Consider the following 23,476-nt stretch of genomic DNA (forward strand, 5'->3'; position numbering starts at 1 on the left):
TTTAACTCCCAGAGGGCCGTATCTTTGGTTTACTGCTGCTGCTTATAACAGGCTGAGGGTACTTTCTGTCTGACATCATCCATGTTGTGGATTGAGCCTGAGTGTCTGTGATTATAACATGATCACTGGCGTAACTCTAATCCACATGCCACGTGTGTGAGCTGAGGACTTGTCAGTGTGGCGCAATGGCCTCCAGTGCCGCACGTCTCACGCCCTCCTTTCGTCCCTCCTCCCTCCCTCCCCCCGGCAGATCGCCCCCTGGAGATGGACCCAGACATGCAGTCCCTGGGCAGCACCACCTGGCTCTTGGACCAGCGGGACGCCAGCAGGCGCCCTGTCAGCACCAAGTACGAGACCACCATATTCTGAGGCCGGACCCCACAGCCGCCCCTCTGCAACCCCCCCCCCCCCCCCCCTCCCCAATACTTTCTCTCCCCCTGCATCCGGTTCTCTATTATCTCTCACACTCACACATAAATACATGTGAGCCCCGTGCCTTCTCACTGTGATGGTTATAGCATCCCTCAGGGCTGCCTACTCCTGCACCCTCCTTTGCCCTGCCCAGCGACCCAGACCAACCTCCTACCTGCCATGACAAACTCTCCTGCGGCTCCCCCGCACCTCCCCAAAACCCCCTGGCAGCCTCCGTCGCCTGTTGCTGCTGCAGCCAATGGCGGAGCCCTGGAACGGATGATCCTGGACTGATCTCATTTTACAGTGGCCCCGCTCTCTCAACCAAACTGCCTCTTCCTCCTCATCCTCCTCATCCTGACAACTTGCATCTGCCTCCAAATCCCAGATAGCTCCCAGAGGTTGCATCTTTATTATTCTTCCTCTTTCAAGCCATTTTTAAAATTGATTCTCCACAGGCAAAACAAGCATGTTCATTTTTTTTTTGTTTGTTTGTTTTTTTTTGGTCGCTCTGTCTAGACTTCACATTGGCTAACAGCAAGTTGAAGTATATCCAGAAATGTTGAGTTTATATTATTGAGTAAAAATATGGTTGTATGTAAGGAGTCAGTGTGTTAAACTGTTGGATGAAAAGTTTGAATTTTTGGGAAATATGTTTAATTTCTAGCAGAGAATTACATGAGAATATTGACATCTCACATCTGTAGAGTTAATATGAAGCTGCAACAAAATCTGATGGCTAAAACAAGAGTGTAAAAACTCCTATAGCTCCCATAATTACATTATATTCTCCCTGTTTCTGACTTTTTCTTCACAACGATTAGTTTGGACTACTCTGGCACACAGCCCTCAGTGAAATGTAATGTTTTGGTTTTGAATGAATTAAATCAGTGGTTCTCTTTTTTTTTTCCTGATATGCCCTCTTAAGAAGCCACAAAAAGGAGTTATTAAAAGCTTAGCATTAGTTTTTAATTTGGTTTTAATTTGATTTCCAACTCATTTCAGTTTCACTTAGCTTCAGAGAGGGTTTGCTCGTTTCAGTTAAGTTCTTTTTGCTTAAAATGTTCAGTTTTTATTTCAGGGTGCATTTTAATTTTTGTTATTGTGTAGTGGGTGGCTTTTGTCAGATGGTCTCAATAAACAGATGCACCAAAGCCTTCTCCCACTGATTGAAGCTAAATCTGAGCCATTTAACAAATAACTAGTGAACTCTTTATAATATTTTGGTTAGATTATACAGGTGCTGGTCATAAAATTAGAGTATCGTGAAAAAGTTGATTTATTTCAGTAATTCCTTTCAAAAAGTTGTCAGTTATAATCATCCAAATTAAAAGAAACATTTGAAATATATCAGTCTGTGTGTAATGAATGAATATAATATACAAGTTTCACTTTTTGAATGGAATTACTGAAATAAATCAACTTTTTCATGATATTCTAATTCTATTCTGAGTCTTCAGTTCAGTTAAAGACTCAGTCAAACTGGCCTGGACACGGGCATGGGTGCTGGAGCTTGCTGGCAGTCACTGTGAAATCAGTTGCTAAAGGCCCTCATGCAGGTCTAGAGGCTGGCCAGTGCCTCACCCCTGAGCAACCACAGCTGCTAGGGGAAAATATGTATTCCCCAACTGTCTGGCAAATGGTTGATGGTTAAATTGGAAGCAAAGAGATAGACAGTATTGCTCTGAAAGCCTCCTTGTCCTTTGGATTCCAGCAGGTTGTCATGTTGCCCTTTGTTTGTGTAGAAGATGCTGACTTGTCTGTATTGTCTGTGGTTGCCAGGGGGTTGCTGATTGGTCTCTAGGCCTGTGCGACTGAGGTCTTACTGAGATAGCTTTTTCATACTGTGCATTTGTTTTTACATTAGTAAGATAATAACCTTGGCCCCCAACCCAAATTTAATTAGCCATAGTGGATTCAACTTATCCAATAGTGGCAGCCTGTGAAATTTTTCTGGCTAAAGGCCCGTCTTCACTCCTATCAAAGTACAAGAGAAAAGTATGTAGTTCCTTGAAATTTTATTTAAAAAAACATAAACAACTCAGGCTGTTGGCTATAAATTGCTAACACTACCCAGTCATATGTAAAGTGCTAATGCCAATATGTGACCCACTTGCCTCTGTGACACAGTGGTCAGAGTAATATCACAAACTAACCACTAACTAATTCACTTTTTATATAAATGAATACAGTTATATAAATATGTGACTATGCATACTTGTGAGTAATTTAACACTGAATTTCTGTTATTACTGTGGCCCCCCTGCAGTACCTTCATGGCCCATCAGGGGGCTGTGGGCCAAAATTTTGGAACCACTGCCCTACACCAGGGCTCTTCAACTCCAGGCCTCGAGAGCCCCTGTCCTGCAGGTTTTAGATGTGTCCCTGATCCAACACACCTGAATCAAATGGCTGAATTACCTCCTCAGTATGCAGTCAAGTTCTCTAGAGTCCTGCTAATGACTTCTATATCTGACTCCGGTGTGTTGAAGCAGAGACACATCTAAAACCTGCAGGACAGGGGCTCTCGAGGCCTGGAGTTAAAGAGCCCTGCCCTACACAATCGTTCAATTTATTTCTCTCCCTGTGTTTCCTCTAGTCATGCACACCCCACCTGCAATGGCTCTATGTCCCTCCAGGGCACAGGTACACCACAGTAACCGCTGGGTTAAACAATTGATATCAGGGCGCTTTGAGGTGCTGGTCAGGGTAGAGGTGCTGATTTGGTTTCCTTTTCTAGAGCCAAGCTAGCTAGTCATTTACCAGATAAGATCACATGCCTAATAGATGAAATCAGATATCCTTAATTTATCCCAAAAGTTGGGAAATTCCCATGTTACAGCAGCCAAAACAGTAAACACAACCAATAACAGAATGACTTAAAGTCATATAATAAAAAATTAATTATGAAAGACAAAATAGCCCCAGGAAGGCAAAAAGTACACAAAAGAAAAGAGTAAAAGTAAACAGAAAAAAGTGAAAATCTCAACAAATAATTACAGGCACTGTGGTAAGGGGTATGAAGGGTTTCCTGTATCTGTCCTTGTGGCAGCTGTGCTCAAACAGTAGTGAGAGAAAGTGCTCTGCTGCCTGTAAATCCAGTTAGCTGCTAAGCTAATGGATCCACATGCAAAGGGAAGCTTCATAGTAACTGTACAGATGTGTCCTCTTGCATAATTCTCAGCAAGAATCCAACATATTCTCCAAAATGTTAACGTTTTCTTTATTGTGTCCTTCTGGTATCACACAGATAGAGTTCAAATCTGTAACTTAACCTTTTGGGGTTTTTTTGTTTTTTTAAACATATTTTTTTCATTTACAAAATTGTTTAGTTGTTTTGCCTCTCGCAGTTATAATTTTATTTATTTTTGTTTCTTTCTCCATCTGTAGCCTGTCCTGTCTACCAGGCATCTACCACTGTGAAGCACTATGAGGAGGCTGCTTTGATAGCCTGGGATGCAAGACGGACAATTAATCAATGAAAGACAAAACAGCAACATGCAGCAAACAACTTTTGTTTTTGTTTTTTTACGCATTTGTATAATATTCATAGCAAGACCACAAGGATTCAGTCACAAATCTAATTACTGATGTCTGAACTCAAAACGGACCAAAACTGAGACCTCGTGCACTCCCACAAATACACACATGCACGCACACACACAAACATACACACACACACACGTACAGGAGGACAACTTTCCTACACTTTATCAAGGACAACAGCCTTACTTAATTTCAGTTATCTATAATCAATTAAAGTCCCCTGACCTCCCTGAACACCACCACCCAACAACTGCACGCCTCCACCCTGCTTCTAAAGGACTTTAAAAAAGAGAGAGGAAAAAAAAAGAGACACTTCTTATTTCCTGCTGTATTAAACTGACTGTGAATAGCTGGGATGACGTTGTTCTTAAGATGGTACAGTTTTTGTCAGGACGAGTCTTTGCTCTGGCCTTGTACTGCCCAGTGTCTCTCAGCGATCGTGGTAGCACTGAGAGCCTGCAAATCACAGCTTCTTCTTACTGTCAATTTAAACTAAGAGAGAGAAAAAAAAAAAAAAAAGAAACACTGTGTTAAAAACATGGCACTATCCCTTTTAAGACCTTGTTTTCTTTTTTTCTTATGGTGCAAATGCATTAGTGCATTTTTGTGATACTTTTGATAGACAGGGGATAACTGAAACCTTTGGGTGGGGGCAGAATGATTGAGAAGGGATCCTTAAAGGATCCCAATGTTACAACCAGAGGCAAAAAAAAACAAAAAACAAAAATAAACAAATAAAAGAAGAATATCATAATTAAAAAAAAAAAAAAGAAAGGAGAAGAATATTGGGTGTATTAATGAGCCTCCAGCACAATTTGATGCACATTTCCCTACTTAGCATCTTATTATCATGATTACTTTGATAGGTATCCATGCTGTTTCACACCAATTTAGAATTAGGTATAGTACATGCAACGTATGTCACTTGGAGTTTTAAAAAAAAAAAAAGTGGCAAAAAGATTTTATTCCACTACATTAAAAGCGCCTAATCTAAATGTTGCTCTGCTGTCTTGTTAATGCGGGTGGATTGTTATGCTGAGAACGTGGCACCTTTATTTATTTTTTTTCTCCTTAAAGGATTTTCCTTCTGCACTGTGACTCAGAAAAAAAAAACGCTCGTCGTGGAGTCGACACATATCTGTGGGTTCTCCCCTGTGTGCACTACCTGCTGTGCGTGCTGTATGCCTTGTTTCTGTCTGTCCTCATGGGAGTTTGGACTGTTACATCACAGGCCACTGTCCTTGTTTTTTGTGTGCTGCGGGAGAAGTGAGGGATTGAGCTCGTGGAGACTGACTTTTTTTTTTTTTTAACGGTGTAACCGGCCTGCGTGCGGTACCGGGGCTGTGTCATTGCCACTCTGTTTCTGACTGTTAACTGTTAGCTTCCACTGACGATTGCATGTTGGCAGTGTGTGTGTGTGTGTGTGTGTGTTTTCGTGCCCTTTGATGCACTTGGCCTGAGCAGTCTCTCTCTGTACGTACTGTAGCAGTGTCTCGTCTCCTCTCACTCATCTGCCATTTGCTTTTTACGTTCCCTCCCTTCGTTACGCACCAACACGGCAATCCACCCTCATCCCTCCGTTTTGCCATTGTCGTCCAACATTTTGTCACGTATGTTCTTCCATTTTGTGTGTCACCAAGACAACCTGCTCTATTATGGATGCACAATATAAAAGCGTTACTCTTAAATGAGCAGCAAGCTATTTAAAGCAAGTTTTGGTGGCATGATATGGCTGTGCATGTAACCGCTCTTTTTTAACATTGGTGTTTTCCTTGTGTAGCTCACCCCAGCGTTCAAGTTTCCGGATACCAAGCTGTGAGTTGAAGGGGAGCGGCCGATGCGAGTGTGTTTGCGTGCGTTGAGTTTAGTGGGCAGAGCAGTGTGAAAGAGGTAGAGAGAAACTGAGAGGTAAGCCTTACGCAATGTGCAGGGCCAAACCAGCGCTTACTCTGACATTTAGATCTCACTCCGTATATCCCCTGCTCCTCCACTGCCCCTGAGATGAATCCCAACACAGACTAAAGGTAACCTGTAGTCCCATATCACTGGCTAAACAGGGCCCGTGTATCACTCCTGTCTTGAGAAAGGTCACACAGAAAGGTCAAGTCTATTTCCTGGCCTCCGTGTGACTTTCTGATCTTGTCATGTAGGTACTGTAATGTTTAGAGCACTGTAGACCATTAATGATATAGACCATTATGAGCATTTCTGATTCAGGTCTATTGAAAATGTGGGAATCATTAAAGGGTAAGAAAATGTAGAGGAAAAGAAAAACTGTACCAGCATACAATGCTTTGCCCATGTTTGTGGACAGAGTATGGTTTGTCAATGAAAATGTGATACTGTTTCCAATTTCAAAGCAATATTATATTAATGAAATTAAATAATACAAAGACTAAAGAATCCCTCTCACGTCTCTTGTCGGCATTGATTTCTTTTATATGGCTGAGTAGTTAAAAGCAGAAACATTACACCAGCTGTTTAAAATTTAAAGTGACAAATACAACAACATGGTAATTAATGTACAATTATACTTTTGTCAGTGTTTCTCCTGCCAAAGAGATTAGTGGGTGGTGAAACTTTTTATTCGAAACAAACGATTAGCCCCATTCTTTGTGCCTCTCGTGTCTCTAACTGCATTCAAGTCAGAGCCAAGCATCCAGGTGCCTGGTGAAAACACACACACACACACACGCACACACAGTATTCAGCATCAGTAAACCCAGCATTTGTACAACATGAAGAAACTGTTTTTTTTTTTTTTATATCAGGTGTATGTTTATCTGCTGGGACCTGTAGCAAAGGAACAGTTAAAGGAACATTACCAGCCTTTTAATTTGTATTTTTTTGCATGTTTTAGCTCATCTTATGAAAACAATCCCTCCTGTTAACAATTCTTTAAAACTGACATCGTTATAGAAATGTGCTATTCCAGCTACATTACAGTTTTATATGGGTATGTTTTTAATTTACATACAATATGAAAAACTGACTCTTTAAAATGCATGTTGGTGATCCTGCTAACATTGCACCTAACATTGCAAGTAGTTGCAGCAACCAACTGGTCACCCAGAGGTTGAGTGTGCAGCACCCTAAAACTCTGGGTGGCCACACTGGACCGCAAGACGACTGCAGTGGTCGCCTGATGGGAGGCAGTCAGTCTCAGACAGACTGGCAAAGGTTTGCAAATAACTGCCATCTGAGTCAGTCTGCACTGATGAGTACAACTTGCCTGCAAATGCATCTCTTTGCAGACTCAACTGGTTGCCAATCTTTTGTATTCTGGTTATATTCCTATATAAAAGCAATGTTGCTGAGCACTCATGTCTTTTTGAATTTAAATTGCCATCCTACACCATTTGTTGCTGAATTTCAAATTTATGGAGGTTCTGGCTGGGCCCCGCTGGATATAAGTAAATGTAAATTTCTGTGTATGTAGATGGCACCAGATTTTCACTGATTTATCACAGTTAATCACCATATTATTACAAATACAATGTAACTGCCAACTTGACTCCATTCAGTTGCAAACTGATAGCAGACTGACGCCACATTGTTGCCATTTTATTGCCGCACCAACGTCGTTTTGAAGACAGCAACTATTTGCTCGTGGTTGCACACATGTCTTTAGATCAACCGTTTTAAACATAGTGAGATTCAAAGTTGACTGCGCACGGTTGCAATCATTTTGATCGCACTGTGGTCTCTAACCGCTAGTGTGACTGTAGCATGAATCAATGGGGAAAAAATAACACTGGCAAAAGTTGACATAAACTTTAACTGTGATTGATTGACTGAATATAAAAGATGGATGTAGACTAGGGGTATATGGATCTGATATTTGGGTTCAGTACTGACGAGTCACTCTGTTCAATTCAATTTTTTATTTTACTAAATTTATTTCATTTCTGCATTCAGCAGCAGACGATAACATTATGGATTAGCAGTTTGGAGATGTTTGTAAAAGTTTTTGTTTTTTTTACTTAATTGCTGGAAAGCTCAGACTCTGATGCTTTCCCTGTCATCTCTTGCCTGCTCGCACTGGTTTGTCCTCACTCTTGTTTTGTTCGGTGTAACATGTAAGACTTGCTGGAAAACTTTATTGCACTATTACAGTAACACAACTTGTTGTCAACCCTGTTTGGTATTATTTCACCTCACATTTCTCTTATTGACTTTACACCACACGTATGCGCGTGTGAGGTGGACTCACAGTGACAGCAGGTAATGGAGAAGCGTCACTGTAAAGGACTGCAGTGTGCAGTAGTGACTCGCACATAGATGAAATTAGACTAATGCAAATAAATTAGGCAAATAATATTTTACTTATCTTGGTCTCATTGTCATGTATTATTTTACTAATAAATACCAATTGTGTTAATTTATATTATTGGATTTATTTGTTACATTTTCAGAAATGCCGGACGTTGCTTTAAACATAAACAGATGATTCTGAGTCTCTTTCTAAGAGTGAGAAATACAGGTTACATCAGCCATCGTATTGTAACAGAAGAAAGTTGAGTGGGTGCATTTTTAAGGTAGCCACCAATGACAACACCAACTGTCTGCTGGACTCCGCATTTTGAAGCTTCAGCAGCACACTTGTCAAAAGCTACTGTGTCCCTGATTTTAAGTGTTAAAGACCAAATGGATGAGTTATTAATAAAATAAATAAATAAATCACACCCTGCATAGTTGAGACCAAATCTGTTTTTATACCAGGCTGTAAATATATTTCAGAGGGCTAAGTTTGCCATGTAACACCTTTGGAATTAAGACACTTTTGGAGCCAGCCTCAAGTAGCCCCTAGAGGAAATGTAGTTTTTTTTAATATCTGTACAATTTAACTTATTTTGGCAGCTTCCGGAAGCGCTAGTCGCTTCCGGACCTGCATTCTCTCTAATGGCCTGCTGGCCATTAGAGAGAATGCACGTTTAAGGCAGTTGAGCGCTGGCTCTGCTTTTCAGACCCTGAGGCTACGTCCATCTTTTTTATACAGTTTATGGAACGAGTCATTTAAAAAAAAAAAAAAAAAAAGACGTAAATAAAATGAAACAAATGGGTTCCTGAAACTCTGTGAACACTGTTGACAGTCAGCTACAGCAGTCACTCCAACCACATGCAAAGTCAGTGTGTAAAAAATTAAAAACAGGACTCTGGCTGAGTTTCAGTACAATAACATGTAATCAAAACTAAACAAAATATATATGAACCGTATTAGTATTTAAAAAAGATAGGTCTGAGCTTAGACCATTGAGTGTGTATGCTGCAATGGGTTTTTCCAAAAATATTGCTTAAAATGTAACAAAGTGAATGGTCATTTCTTTTATATGATGCATGTTTTCATGTCTTTGATGGCTGGTGGAAAAAAAATATAGAAAAATCATCATTTTGGTATTTGTTTAGTAGCACACTCCCCCACCAATGTCAGCAACTAAAAGAAACACTTGAGCATATTTTTGGTTTAAGAAGAAGAAGAAGAAAAAAAACAATAAAAAAGTGCATGCTATCTTTGGTAAGTTACTCACAAACATCTTTCAACATGAGCTACATATTAAAGCTTAAGTGTTATTTACAGACTTAGCATATTTTCTTTGGTGCTCTGATTTCTAAAATCATTCACATTATGCCTCTTATGATGGCCAAATATAATAATTATGAGTAAAAGCTTTCATCTGGAAATACTCAAATTACTTTCACAAGCTTTTTATTTCCCCTAATGCCTTGAGATTTCTGGTTATGATGCACTAGTACTCAAGTACTAGTGCAAGTACTCATTCACTACTTGACTCCTGCTTTGAGTTGGGCTTTAAGTCCTAACATTTTCCTGAAAATTCCTTTTCTGGAGACCAAACATATCTATAAAGCTGTCTTTTTTTTAATAGCTTGGGTATGTATCTGCCCACTGAGTTTCCCTTGAACTCTTCCATCCACTGTATTTACACTCTAAAAGCTCCACACTCAATAATAAATGGCAGCTTGTGTTCAGGTCACCATCGGTTGTCTGGGTCAGCCTCAGTTTAGCGCGAGTCCTCCCCAGCCTCAGCCCCTCCCGGCTGGAACAGCAGTTTCCTGAGGATGGGTGCATAGAAGGGACCAAAGACTGTTTGGTTGAAGTGGACGATTCGCCCGAAGGCCGTCCCCAGCTCAACAAGCTCAGCACTCAGCAGCCTGAGGGGAGCAGGCAGCTCTGGACTCCTTTTAGCAGGGCCACCCCGCAGCGTGGCCTGAAGGAAACCCTGTACCCTTTCTCCTGTTTGATGGAGAGAGGGAGGGAGAGAAGTCAGCTCACTGCAGCAGCACACATCCAAGTTTAAACAGAGATGACCTAAACTCAGCAGCATTATAGTACATCTTTCTCATGGTGGCTCAATGTGGACACAATCAAAATAAGAGGAACATATACTAATGTTTGGTTTTGTTTTTAAAGCAGTCTGTAAGGACAGATCATTCCAAATCTTTCGTGGTAGAGTTAATTGATTTAAAAACATACAGTACTGTGGAAAAGTCTTGAACGACCCCTCATTTCTTCATATTTTGCTGGGAAAATGGGAAATAGGTGCAGCAGCTTATTGAAGTATGTGCAAGCATGCATGAAAATACCATATATAAAGCAAAAACAAGTTTGCACAATTCTGACAAGCTTTGAATAGCTTGTTGGAGAAGTTGTCAATATTTGGTGTGACCACCTTTATTCTTCAGCACAGCCTGAACTCTCTTTCTTGTAATTAGGTAATAGTTTGTTTTGTTCTCTGTCAAGAGAATGAAGCATGTCAGTGATGATCGCCTCATGCTACCAGTAGTGACACTGAGCCGAGCCAAGCCAAAAGCAAACCTAGTGGAAAAAAACAGAAAAGATGAGGAGGGTAAAAATGTGAGTGGCCTCCACCTGTAAAACCATTCCTGTTTTCGGGGTTGTCTCATTGTTGCCCCTCTAATGCCAAAGCAGCTGAAACTGATTAACAACCGCCCTCTGCTACTTAACTGACCAGATCAATATCCCAGAAGTTTAACTGACTTGATGCTGTACTCTGATTAAAAAGTGGTGGGGTCTTTTGCAGAGTATGTAGAAATGAGGTGTGGCTGAAGACTTTTACAGAGTATTGTACTATAAATATTATAATATATAAAATATAAGCAGAGGTACAGACCCCATCCAAAAAAAAAAAAAAACATGTACATATTATGTGTTTTTATAATAAAAACTATAATAATTAACTAATAAAAATAATAATTTTTCAAGGAACATAATCTCCTGCACCCTGAAATCTCAAAATCTGCATCAACAGGATATCACCATGGAATTGGAAGTTGTGACTACAAATATTTTGTGACATTTTTCAGACATAAAACTAAATAAATAAACAATAAAATTAACTGATAGTTTAATCTGTCCAGTGAAAATAATGACTCTCCAAACATGAGATTTTACAGTCTAAAATATACTTCTTGTAAAAATGTCTTCCCGGCCGCCTTTCACTCACACCTTAACAGAAGTAAACAGCCACCATTATAAAGCAATAAATACTTGAAATATGTGGATTTATATAGTTTCCCCATCATATCTGACCTATAAGCACGCGAACTGGGTTGTTCTGTTTCCACAGGTCAGATATTTGTCCCTTGAGCAGATCCCGGCTCTCCTGAGGCAGCGCTGCTCCCCCGTGGGTGGCCAGAGCCTCAGTCACCTGCTGTAGTACGGTCTCCCCAATCCCCAACAGGGCCTCCTTCAGGTCAGCTTCCCTATAGAACCAGAAACCAGCATCAGACCAACTCTCAGCAGTCTTCATGAGCTGTATATTATGTCACAGGTGTACGGCTTTATCCACAAAGTCCTGGGACTGATGGAAGTAATAAAGGAGTTCTCCAAGAAAAGGATTTCAGTTAAAGTTCCTCTCCTGTGCATTGATAAAACTCTACAAGCTTAGCTTTGTTTATCACGATTCACATTTTTTCCTATGATAGCACTCCTTAAAATGGCTTATATATAATTCTACATCTCTGCCGCCTTTAGTACATGTGTATTTATGAAAATGCAAATTAGTGCCGCCCTCTGTCTCCTCCCACCGCTCTGCTGCTTGCCTGATGCTGGAGTGAATCCACTTTGCTCCGACTGTTAAAACACTGAAAACTACTTTTTGCTTTCCAGTGATAAAATTATACTGTAGGAGTAATTAAGCCACAGATGTTTGACCTGCACATAGATTCTGAAGAGCCAATGTCTGATTGCTGTTTACAACTCAATTTATCAGAACAGGTTCTACAATGTTTGAATTATTATGTTCATTTCCAGCTCCATAATTTTAGTGTTGGACTCTACTAAAGAAGCTTTGCATGATTCACAATTCAAAAGACTCCTGACTCCACCTCTACTGGCACTATTCACTGTCTCAAACAAGAGGTTTTAGTTCCTTCCACTGGCCACTCTCCCTTTTTAGTCAGCTTTCTCCTGACTGGCTGCCTCTGTCAGACAGAAGATTTGAACAGCAGGTAGGTGGGGTTTCTGTGCTCACAGTCTGAGCTGTGACCAAACTGAGGGTATCTGCTCTCATTTACATTATTCAGAGTCAGGTTAAAGAGGAAAATGTCTGGTCTGAGTAGCCTGAGCTGGATCATGGGAATTACTTGCACATATGCTGACTTCAATCTTCACCAAAGACTTCATCTGATTTGTTGTCTGTCTGTTAGCAGATTTACTTAAAGGATGGATGGATTTGCATGATTTTTTTTTTTTTTTTTTAACCACAGTTGGGGTTTATACCAACTTAGGAGTGATTGAGATAGGCCAAATTAGAGCATTTGCATCAAATCTTCCCCAAAATGGGAGGCATTGTCTAGATTTTCCCAAGAAAACATCACAAAATAATCCAGACATGCTTGTAAATCTTGGAAATGGATTTATGCACAGCATAGAGGGAATTTTTAGCCATGGTGGAGGTCTAAGACTGCTCTAGTTTGAAACTTTGGCCATGTTTACTATAAGCATCCACCATGGTAACAGTATATGCGTAAGAGGCAATGAGGCAAAATGGGTCTAATTTGAGTTCATAGATAATACGAGCCTTCAGCTTGACTCGTTTTGTATCAGCTAATGTTAGGCTACCAGCTCTAACAAGTTAGCCTCACCTCGCATGTTGATTGGCTCATTTTTTGAAGATTAAGTATGAAATCTGGGCTGTCTGACTCCATGATTTTGAGACGGCCATTGGTACACCACACTTTCAAGGCAGAGATGCTCAAGCATAGCAATAACTTCTAATTTTGTTCGGGATTTCTCATCTAACATTTAAATAAAAGATCATATAAACATATTACAAGGGGTTAAAAAAAAAACTTGTTGTGTTTAGGGCAGAAACAGCCTGTGCTACATTTTATTGCAACTCAGACTAGAGTGCGAGCAGGCCTTGAATATTACAAGCTGCTGTTCCACATTTATCTGCTAATCATGACGCGCCTTCTCTTGAACAGAAAGAATGAGGTTAGCTGGATCTGTTCTGACAAGCTAGCTGCCTCCTGTCACCTCCATTGGTTTCCTTCTCATACAATACCTGTTCACTGTGACAGCCAGTACATGCATCATCACATCCTCCTCTTACCTGGTGTGACTGCCCTCCAGCAGGGCAGTAACGGACTGCCTGAGTTTACCTACAAACCCCTGCAGGGAGAAAACGACACACCCACACTGAGTGTTGGTCAGGAGCAGCACCGACGCCTCTAGGACCAACATCTGGAGCCGCTGACCAAGAGCATCCAGGCGGGCTTGGTCTATCAGCACGGTCTGTGTGTGGAGGGCAGCTTGGGGTCACATGGGGCAATGTTTTCAGCGCAAATATGAAACTGATGTCTCAATAAAGGCTATAACCTTAAATATAATTGCCACAGATGAATGATGAATGACCTCAGGGGTCATACAGTATATCAATGCAAACTGTCATGATGTATCAGTTACATTTAAGTAGAGCTAAATAACATCAAGTCTAAAATCACTTCAACTGCACTCTCATGAAACACGTCTGATGTTGACTAATAAGTGTTTGACAGGGCTCTGCAGGAACATCTGATAAAAAATGGTTGTACAAGACCTCTAATGTGTTGTCACATGCTTTAACATGCGGCTCGGTGAGGAGGAGTGGGTAGGGAAACTGAACATTCCCTCGTAATCAATAAAATATCACTGGGCCCAATGAAAAGTGTGGGCGTGATGAAATTTTTCAGACGGCAGCTGACCTCAGGATATTTCTGGTCCTGCGGGTCCCAGCGGAGCAGCCGTATGTAGGCCCGGTTGAGGACAGCGATGGCGCTGAGAGGACCGCTGCTGTCAGGACCGGGAGACTCAGACTGCGCTTCAGATGCCGACACCTCCTCAGACACTGCTGCCTGAAGCCAAGCGGTGGTATAGTCCAGCGAATCTGAAGAGAAGTGACAAATTACGAGAGGATTAATAATAATAAACTTCGAAACTAAAACTACACAATTAAGAACAACTTAAAGAACGATGAGTTTTAGTGTCTAATGAGCGAGTATGGGAACCAGAGCCATAGACTGTTCATTATAAATGGATGTAGCCACTGTTATGTCACCCACTGGTTTATGAAGTCCTGTTTGAAGCCTCAAGCTGAACATTTTCACTGCCACCATCTCTGCTTTTATGACGACTGAGGGGCCAATCAGCAGAAACTGAGCGATCACTTCACACTCATGCAGTACAGACTTAAATAAGTCAATCAAGCCCAACTGCTTTATCATCCTTTTATCATTCTAATGGAGACCATCATTAAAAGAAATAAATCTCATACACTATTCAGTAAGGCTAGAAACTCATGTAAACTTTAGCAGTGAATTCATTGGGTTTACACATCTAACTCTTTGCATATATGCATTTGCAGTTATTAACATACTGTATTTACATGAGCACCTTTAAAACACAATAATTTGTTGAATTTACCTCTGTGGTTTCCCCACACCTACCTTAGTGGGCTGTAAAAAAGTCAGTCATCTCCATCCTGCTATGTCTTTTCACTAAGAGTGATCTACCAACACATACTCTACTCTCATATTACATTTTTTTTAGCGAGACCACATATTCAGAGATCAAGAGAGCCTAAGGCTCCTTTTCCCCATGGATGTCTAGACAATTTGACTTATTTTTAAATGTGGAGCTGCTGTCCATTTGAAAGAAGGCAGGCTTGAGGAGCTTTTGCACTGGATTAATTTTTCAAACCTGAAAGCTGCATCTATGTTTTATATAGAGGCTATGACCAAAACCAGTTAACCTGTGTTTGAGGTGCATTTGATTCGAACTGCAACAATTTCAAATGCAGTCACTCAGCCATTCCCAAACATAAGACTCACATGTGCCCATTGTGAAATCTTTTTCCTTCTTTGTCATTTCTTTCAATAATTGTGATTTTCTGATGACTGATCAGATGATTCTTTACATCCAACACCTGAACCATTTTGGTGCTTTCCTGCTATCGATGAGATGTAACATGAGTTCAGGATAAAAAAAAAAAATACATAAAAAGTGAAGAATAGAGATTGAAGATTAATTAGTAATTTTTAAAACCCAGTTTGCTTTTGTCATTAATTCTGTTCTTTTGTAAATGAGTTCTCATGCCAGCCCAGGGTGTACCCCACCTCTCACCTGATGAGAGCTGGGTGTGTGAGGTGTATGAAGAAACCTGTTTGGCCAAAGTCGCCTGCTGCAGGTAGATTTTCTAAAGCCTGAACATCAAACCCAGAGGAGTTACAAGAGTCTAGTTCCCCCTTAGATGATTTGAATTATAATATCTTAAGTGGCTGTTACTGATCATTTGTCTAATGAGAGAGAAAAAACTGGGGGTACAAAAATGAAACTACTTTTGCTTACTAGGAGGAATCCATAAAGCAGTATTCTGCTACTCTGGTTGTAGTTTCTTAAATGTGTATATTTACTTAGTATTCAACAGAAGAGACTAAAGAGTGGCAAAACATTTTATAGAGCAAACAGTCAAAAGTTTGAGAATTTCTACTTTAAGAAAATAGTTTGCAAACAACATGTCTGAGGGTGCAGTAATTTGCTTTCATAAGGGTCCAGATTTCTCTCACAGTTCAAAGTCATGCATGTTATTGAACTGATGACTGAACTGGCTATAAGTGTGGATGTGATACCGCAGCCCCACACCCATAACCCTAAGTTAGATGAGTGGTTGAGAAAATAAATGGATGGATGCTAACATGAATTTTTCAGCACCAGGGGCCCTGTAACACTGCCAGTTACTCTGATTAGCCAGCGCTACTGAAAGACAGTATATGAGCCAAAACTCAGTTCAGGGATTGGCCCAATATATGGGCAGCTGAAAAATGGCAAGACAGTGCTTTGGAGAGACGAGGGTCAAAAGAGGTTTAATTGAAATTTCCAGCGACCATAAATGTAACATTCACAAAGTCACCTTTCTCATCTATCACTCTCACTGCACCAGTGCGGTTCAAGATTGAAGCGTGCTGGAAATTAAATCCCTTCTCACCTGGCTGCTTGTCCAGGATCTGCTGGAATTTGGCCCTCTCGTACTGCACGGCCTGCTGCAGGAGATGAGGCCTCAGGCTCTGGAGGGTGAAGTTAACCATGTCGGTCTTCATGAGCCCCAAAACGCGGAAGATCGCCCTGAGAGGAATCACGTTTGGGTGAAACAGTTTTTGAGATTCTTAGAGACAAGGCAACATCAGTCACTGGGGGGCAGAATTTTAGTAGAGGTGTTGAGCTGCTTTCAGATGTGTGTCACTGTTTTAAACTTGATACTTTAGTTCTACTTGCATTTCCTCAAGAAATTCCAGGTCATCACTGTAGATAAGAATGTCTCTCATGCCCAGTTAAATACTGGCTGCACAACCCACAACACCATCTTGTGGTACAAATTGGTATTACATGACAATACAACTTGGCTCTAGTTCAACTTCAGTTGAAATCTCTGCACCACAATACATAGATGCTTTGGACATAAAGGTATAGCTTTGTATCTTCACATTTTTTTAAATAGCTTTACTAAATTTTGAAAGGTTTTATACCATTTTTAATACCCAAGAATTTACAAGAAAGACCTTTAAATAATTGCACTGATCCAGCCTCTGAGTTTTTGCATGATAAGTTTTAACCTTAATTGGACATTATGGGAGGTATTCATGCAGAACTGAGTGTCCACACTCACACTAACCAAAAAAAAAAAACTTTGCATTTATCTTACACTGACATGGCTCTGCTAAGCAGAAAACTGAGCAGTAAATGTATATTAATGTGGCTTTACATTCCATTTAGTTGTAATAATGTGGTTTGGGAGTGATGTCATTACAGAAATACAGCCTGCTGCATGCTGGATTTAATACACAGCAACAGCCCAGCACTGATTCCATGTCAGACATAAGTTTATTCTGTGAAGATGTTGTTAACCTGCCCTTACTTCAGGAGCTCCACAGGGTCCTTGAGGTCCCGTAGTGCTCTGACTTCTGGGTCGCGCACCGGAGCACATAAAGACGCCATGGTGTTGATAACAAATTCCGCCAGTCTGTGGAGGTCCAGGGCCCCGTGAGCGACCTCCTGCTGGATCAGGTCCAGGTCCAGCACCTCGTCAAGCTGAGACCGCACTCTGACGTGACCGGGCATGAGCAGAGACTGAAGCATCTAATGTGAAGAAAAATTGTCTGTGTTCACTGCAGTGTCTTTTGGAAATGTTCAGTTCATCCAGTTTGTTTTATTCTTTATTTGTCAAGCACAAAAACATTTTTTTCGTTTGAAGAAAGAAGCTGATTTAGCTTCTAGCCAGTTTTCAGCTCCAGTCCCTGGGCAGGTACACACAAAATACCAAACCCAATTTGTTGCAATATTATTCTGACATTTCTTTATCTGATTTTGGGTTGTGACCCTTCCAATGGCAGATACCCACAGTTTTGACTTCCTGCAGCAGAAGGACTGCATGGCTGTAATTTGGAGGATCGCTGCTCAGCTGCTCCTGAAGACTGTCCCAAAAGGCCCGGTGAACAATTTCTGTCATTTTGCCCTCCAGGCTGCAGACAAGCAGTTTAAAAGAACAGCTCAAGAGTCACAACACTCATTAATACAGGAACTAAGAATAACCAAGGTCACTGTTGATGTGGTTAAGTGTTTTCTTGCCTGTCTGTGGGAGGATTTCTGGGTTTGAAGCAGAAGTCTCTGTTCACCACTATCTCATGTGCAAGGCTCAGGTTGGAAACACAATTTTCCAGCTCCATTAGACTGGATAATGAGGCAGTGGGTGGGCTCCCTGACACCACAGACAGGACACATACACCCACAGATAATTAAAACTGCCACAGTGGTAATATTTCAATTACTAATGGCCCCTGAATGTGTCTGAAAACAATAACTGCTGTAATAACTGCCACGTACCTGTTGGAGAGTCGGGTTTTTCCAGACAGGGAAGGTCAGCGGGGGAATCATCAATGGCCTCCTCTCTCTGATTTGGCATTTCAGACACACTCTAGACAGTTAAATCACTCGTTAATGTGGTAAAAATGGTCACTTTTTCCAGATTTTAACAATGCCTCCACTCAAAATGTTCACCGTTGAGACCATTAGTTAACCCATTAACAATCAAGCAGCAGTTTTAGTAATATTTCCCCTGCCAATGAGAGCACACCTTGGATGGTTCAGTGGAGAACATCTGGTTTATTCACTTTGCTTCTATGTCTCTGGTACACCTACTCATGCATTTAGCCAAGGCTGTGAGTCTTTGCTCAGCAGTTTCTAAGTCACATCTTCACATAGTTCTCTTCTCTTTCAGGTCAGAGCAGCCGACCAATTGTTCTTGGGGCTTGGTATCCAATCTTGGCGTGTGGGGATGATGTTCTCTCCCCCACTGACCTGGCGTTCACTCGCTCCCCCTCGCTGTAGCATTTGTGTTGTATCTCATCAATTTCTAGTTGTAATATCTTGTTGTGGATCTTGGAACACTGAGCTGCTAGTTGTTTCAATGTTAGTCTAGATGTTGGGTGTCGAAGAATCCACATCCTCTTCATGTAACCCCTTTCACTGGGGTTTTATATGTAGTAGAATTCTCATCCCTTGTACTTATGCCGTAGCCTTGTTTCTCATCATCGGGATTTGAACCTCCAATCCTATTGTTCCAAAGACGGTAGTGTTGCCACTATGATCTAGTCAGTAAAGCAGCAGAGGGGATTGTTAATCAGTTTCAGCTGCTTTGGTGTTAATGAAATTAACACTAGGTGCACTAGAAGGGGCAACAATGAGACAACCTCCAAAACAGGAATGGTTTTACAGGTGAAGGCAGCTGACATTTTTTTTTTCTTCTAAATCTTTTCTGTTTTTTTTAAACTAGTTTTTGCTGTGTTTCCAAGCACAGTATCAAGAGCATGGAGGAGATTCCAAGAGACAAGCAGTTACTCTAGGAGAGCTGGACAGGACCGTATAAGGTCCTTAACCCATCAGCAGGACCACTGTCTGCTCCTTTCTGCAAGGAGGAACAGGATTAGCCTCCAGCAGGGCACTGGTGTGAATATCTCTGACCCAACAATCTGAAACAGACTATGAGGGTGACCTGATGTCCTCTAGTGCAGAGGTCCCCAACCCCCGGGCCGTGGACCGGTACCGGGCCGTGGGACATTTGGTACCGGGCCGCACATAAAGAATAAATAACTTAAATTATTTCCGTTTTACTTATTATTTGCGCCTAAACTATATTTTATTTTGAAAAATGGGCGGATTCGCTCCGTTACTTCCCTCCATGACTTCCTCTTGACGTGTCAAGACGTTTCTGCTCACATGATACGTCACCGCTAAAATTAAACCCAGAAGCTTCAGGCCTGTCTAACGAAATCGGTTGGTTGACCTACATAACGCTTCTTTAAATTTTTGAGTGCTCAACAAGAGTAGAAAAGCGCTATGTAAGAACTAGTCCATTTACCATTTTTATTTATCAACACCGGGGATAGCAGTGAGGTAGACCCAGCCATCAAACTGACTCTCCAGCGCTTGACACCGCGGCTCTGCAGCCACGCTCCATGTGAAATCGGCCGAACCCAGTCAAACCAGAAGTCAGCAAAAATGAGTATCAGAGAAACAAGCTCAGGGGGCTTACACTGATTCAGTGTTATGGTGAGTTGTATTTTTCATGCGCTTTATACAGTAAAAATCACCTAAGTCGAAGTCGCACAAATCGGGTTTTCGCTCTAGTTGGATGGCATCTGCAGGTCCTGATTTTTCCTAACATTAATTCCAATAAAATCATCACATAAATCCGTTGGATATTCACCTACCTCGGATGAAAAATCTGGTCCCATTGTAATAAATTTCCAGTTAAATGTGATCGCATAAACTGGATGAGTTTAGCGCTAAAACCCTCCTCAGCTCCTGTCCGCCCACTTCCATGCATCGGCTCGTTCGTGCACAACTACACACACACTAACAACGCCTGGAAATTGTTTTAGTGTTTATATCAGTTCATTTCACCGGGGACAATCGTGGCAAGTGTAAGCTACAAACTTGCACTTACGAGTAAAATTTCAGATTATAAAATTTGCAGAAGCAAATTCATGGATGAAGCAGAAGCCATTGCAGCGAAATTCGATAATAGACCCCAAACTGGGCCATTTGAATCCGACTGAGGTGATTTCTACTGTATTTGTTTTTGCGGTGTATCTTATTTTGAAGGCATGTTTTACCATGGCTCTAACAGCTGACCAGGGAGCGCTGTGGGCAGAGAGCCTGTTATTCATGTTAAGGCGGGATGTTACGAGAACGCTGCTGATAGAGTTGCATACGAATACAAAGTGGATTCCCGTTTTTTATTATTATACGTAGAAAATATCACACTTGGTTATGGTCGTATCATTTATTTTGACGTATTTATTCGCCACACCTTAAAAGCCGGTCCGTGGAAATATTTTCTAACACTAAACCGGTCCGCGGCTCAAAAAAGGTTGGGGACCACTGCTCTAGTGGACACCAGGCACCGTGGAGCCTGATTGGAATTTGCCATCCAAGAACTGGCAGATCCACCATTGGCACCGTGTGCTTTTCACAGATGAGAGCAGGTTCACCCTGGGGGCTAAGATTGGTTGTAGTGGCTCAGCATGGGGTAAAGAATCACATACATAACTATAAATGATACATAAATTATATGGTTTTAACCCGTTCATCTCTTTGTATGCGATAAACTCCGGGGATGGATACGCCAGTATGATTGTCCTTTAACGTGTTATTGTTCCTTCATTTAGGCTCAGATCAGTTTGATGTTTGAAGGCACAGTGGCCGGAAATAAAATCTTCCCTCAGATGTTAAACCTAAAGTAACGGGTCTGTTTTGACAATGTAAGGACTAGAAGAAGGACTAGAGAGAGTAAAAGTAAAAAAAAAAATAGAAAAATACTCAGAAAAATGTACAAAGTATTTGTACTTCGTTACTTCTCAACTCTGTGGGACAATGATGGTCTGTGGAAGCATATCTATGGAGGGATGCACAGACCTCTAAAGGCTAGTCAACGGCACCCTAACTGCCACTGGGGATCGGGATGAAATCCTTGGACCCATTGTCAGACCCTATGCTGGTGCAGTGGGTCCTGGATTGCTCCTGGTGCACGACAATGCCCGACCTCGTGTGGTGAGAGTACACAGGCAGTTCCTGGAGGATGACAGAATTGATACCATAAACTGGCTCCAGTGCTCTCCTGACCTAAGTCCTAACGGAACACCTCTGGGACATTATGTTTCAGTCCATTTGACGCCACCAGGTTGCACCTCATATTGGGTCCAGATCTGGGAGGAGATCCTCAGGATACTATCCGCACTCTCATTAAGATCATGAACCAGCGTTTCCAGGCATGCATACAAGCACGTGGGGGTGAACCAAACTACTGAATACCATTTTGAGTTGCTGCAATGAAATTTCGGCAAGATGGACTTGCCTGCTGCATCATTTTTTTCATTTTGAATTGTCTTTTAATTCAATCCTCTGTAGGTTGATAACTTTAGTTTCCATCAAACAACGTGGCATACTTTCATCCCTAATGCATTACCCAATCCTGCATGATTTCTTTTATTCCCCATTGAGAGCTGATGTGTGTTCAAACACTGTGTTCCTTTAATTTTTTTTTCTTTTTTTTGAGCAGTATATGGCATAAATTAATAAATTATATTGTAGACAGTTCATCTAAATATATAGCAGCTAATTACAATATTAGCAGAAAATAATTTAAATACAAATATATAATCGCAAAAACGTAAAAACATAATAATAATGAAAGCACGAAGGCGTAAGATTAAAGTAGTGAAAATGACGTTTTTCCAGAGGCGAACTTACCAGTTGTCGCTGCTATTTAAATTAATGTATTGCGGGTTTTAGAGGTGAACGCTGCGTCAGAAACGTTACAGTGTATCTTTCCGCAGTTTAAAAACCTCCAAAACAGCAACGTTCAAGTTCAAACCTGGGCGAAACCATTGTCATCGATGTTTGGGGGGGGGTTTAATAAAATGAAACTTTTTTCCCGTTTCAACACAATATCGATCTCGTATCTGTAGCTGTGTTCGTATACAAAATGTAGCTATAAATACAACAAACTATTGACTTAAATTCTTTTCTAGCTTAAAAACACATCAAAACCGACGCTACTTGATTTGGTTTGTTCCGTTCTCAAATCAAAACAGTGGGCGTGGCAGTGCTGTATGTTTCTGTTTGCTGTCCGCCCGTCTGACTCTACGTGTCGTCGCTGCGTTTGAAAGAAAACTCGAGCTACCTGTTCCTCGTTTCTATTGTAGTCAAGTGGAAACAAAAGGAAAGCGGTCGTTAGTCATTGTACGAAACGATATAAAGCTAAACACCTGGAAATGTCTGTGCTAACCTCGAGAAAGAGCAGGTATGCAGTCCAGAAAGGGTGAACAGTGAACAAGCGCGTCATACTGAAGCTCTCAAATACTGCATTATTTTACAAATACACTTTAAGGGTGGTTTCAGATTACTTTTATAACGTACTTTAAAAAACAAAACAAAAAACTGTTCTGTAATGGATATAAAAACAAGTGCTTTAAAGAAATCCATTCCCTCCCAAACTAAATTTCTAAATATATTAAGATTTTTATGCTTATTAAACAATCCATTTCAATAATTTCTTGTTTAGAACATGTACAACTGTGATTTTCTTCACCCATACACCCATTGAGGACTGGGAGACCAGATTACAACAAACTAAGTGTGGGACAATGTGGGATGCATCACAAAGAGTCTAAGGTTTATATATTCAAATAATCAACACACAAGCTGTTCAGGTTACAGGTTTGTTACATACTGTATTTTATATGAATGTAATTTCCTCACATCCCACACTAAGTAGGCTGAATTCAATAAACACAGATGGCAGCTGAAGTTTAGATGGCTTTGCCTCTTCTGAAGCTCATCTTTTCTTTCACATCCCAGTAAATTTGATTTCAGCTGTGATCTCTTTTGGAGTTTTGAGACAGTTGATGTGTTGACAAATTAGATAGGGAGATTGTCTGAAAA

General features: G+C 41.0%; 2 protein-coding genes across 4 annotated transcripts in view; one reads left to right on the plus strand and one right to left on the minus strand.

Annotated features, from left to right (window-relative positions):
• The window catches only part of LOC115779808 (ankyrin repeat and SAM domain-containing protein 1A), a 51,768-nt gene extending 47,041 nt beyond the window's left edge, over positions 1-4,727 (plus strand). The window contains 1 exon segment of the mRNA XM_075074364.1: positions 3,802-4,727. Coding sequence (XP_074930465.1) covers positions 3,802-3,834 — 33 coding nt within the window. The 3' untranslated portion in view covers positions 3,835-4,727.
• A 1,658-nt stretch (positions 4,728-6,385) lies between these two features.
• On the minus strand, positions 6,386-22,849 carry LOC115779809 (T-complex protein 11-like protein 1). Of its 3 annotated transcripts, none has more exons than XM_030728633.1 (10): positions 22,283-22,389; positions 18,356-18,446; positions 18,101-18,230; positions 17,874-17,994; positions 17,391-17,611; positions 16,464-16,600; positions 14,185-14,366; positions 13,554-13,735; positions 11,528-11,700; positions 6,386-10,210 (listed from the first exon to the last, which is right to left on the minus strand). In XM_030728633.1, exons 2-10 carry the CDS (start codon positions 18,432-18,434, stop codon positions 9,978-9,980), a joined length of 1,458 nt encoding a protein of 485 aa, XP_030584493.1. In that variant the 5' UTR covers positions 18,435-18,446; positions 22,283-22,389; the 3' UTR covers positions 6,386-9,977. The 3 variants fall into 3 exon arrangements, with proteins under 3 accessions (XP_030584493.1, XP_030584494.1, XP_030584495.1); XM_030728634.1 differs by lacking the exon at positions 22,283-22,389 and adding an exon at positions 22,821-22,849 and having other exon boundaries at positions 9,978-10,210; XM_030728635.1 differs by lacking the exon at positions 6,386-10,210 and adding an exon at positions 10,698-10,792.
• Positions 22,850-23,476: the final 627 nt, after the last annotated feature.

This window comes from Archocentrus centrarchus, chromosome 5 (genome assembly GCF_007364275.1).
Source record: "Archocentrus centrarchus isolate MPI-CPG fArcCen1 chromosome 5, fArcCen1, whole genome shotgun sequence".
NCBI lineage: Eukaryota > Metazoa > Chordata > Actinopteri > Cichliformes > Cichlidae > Archocentrus > Archocentrus centrarchus.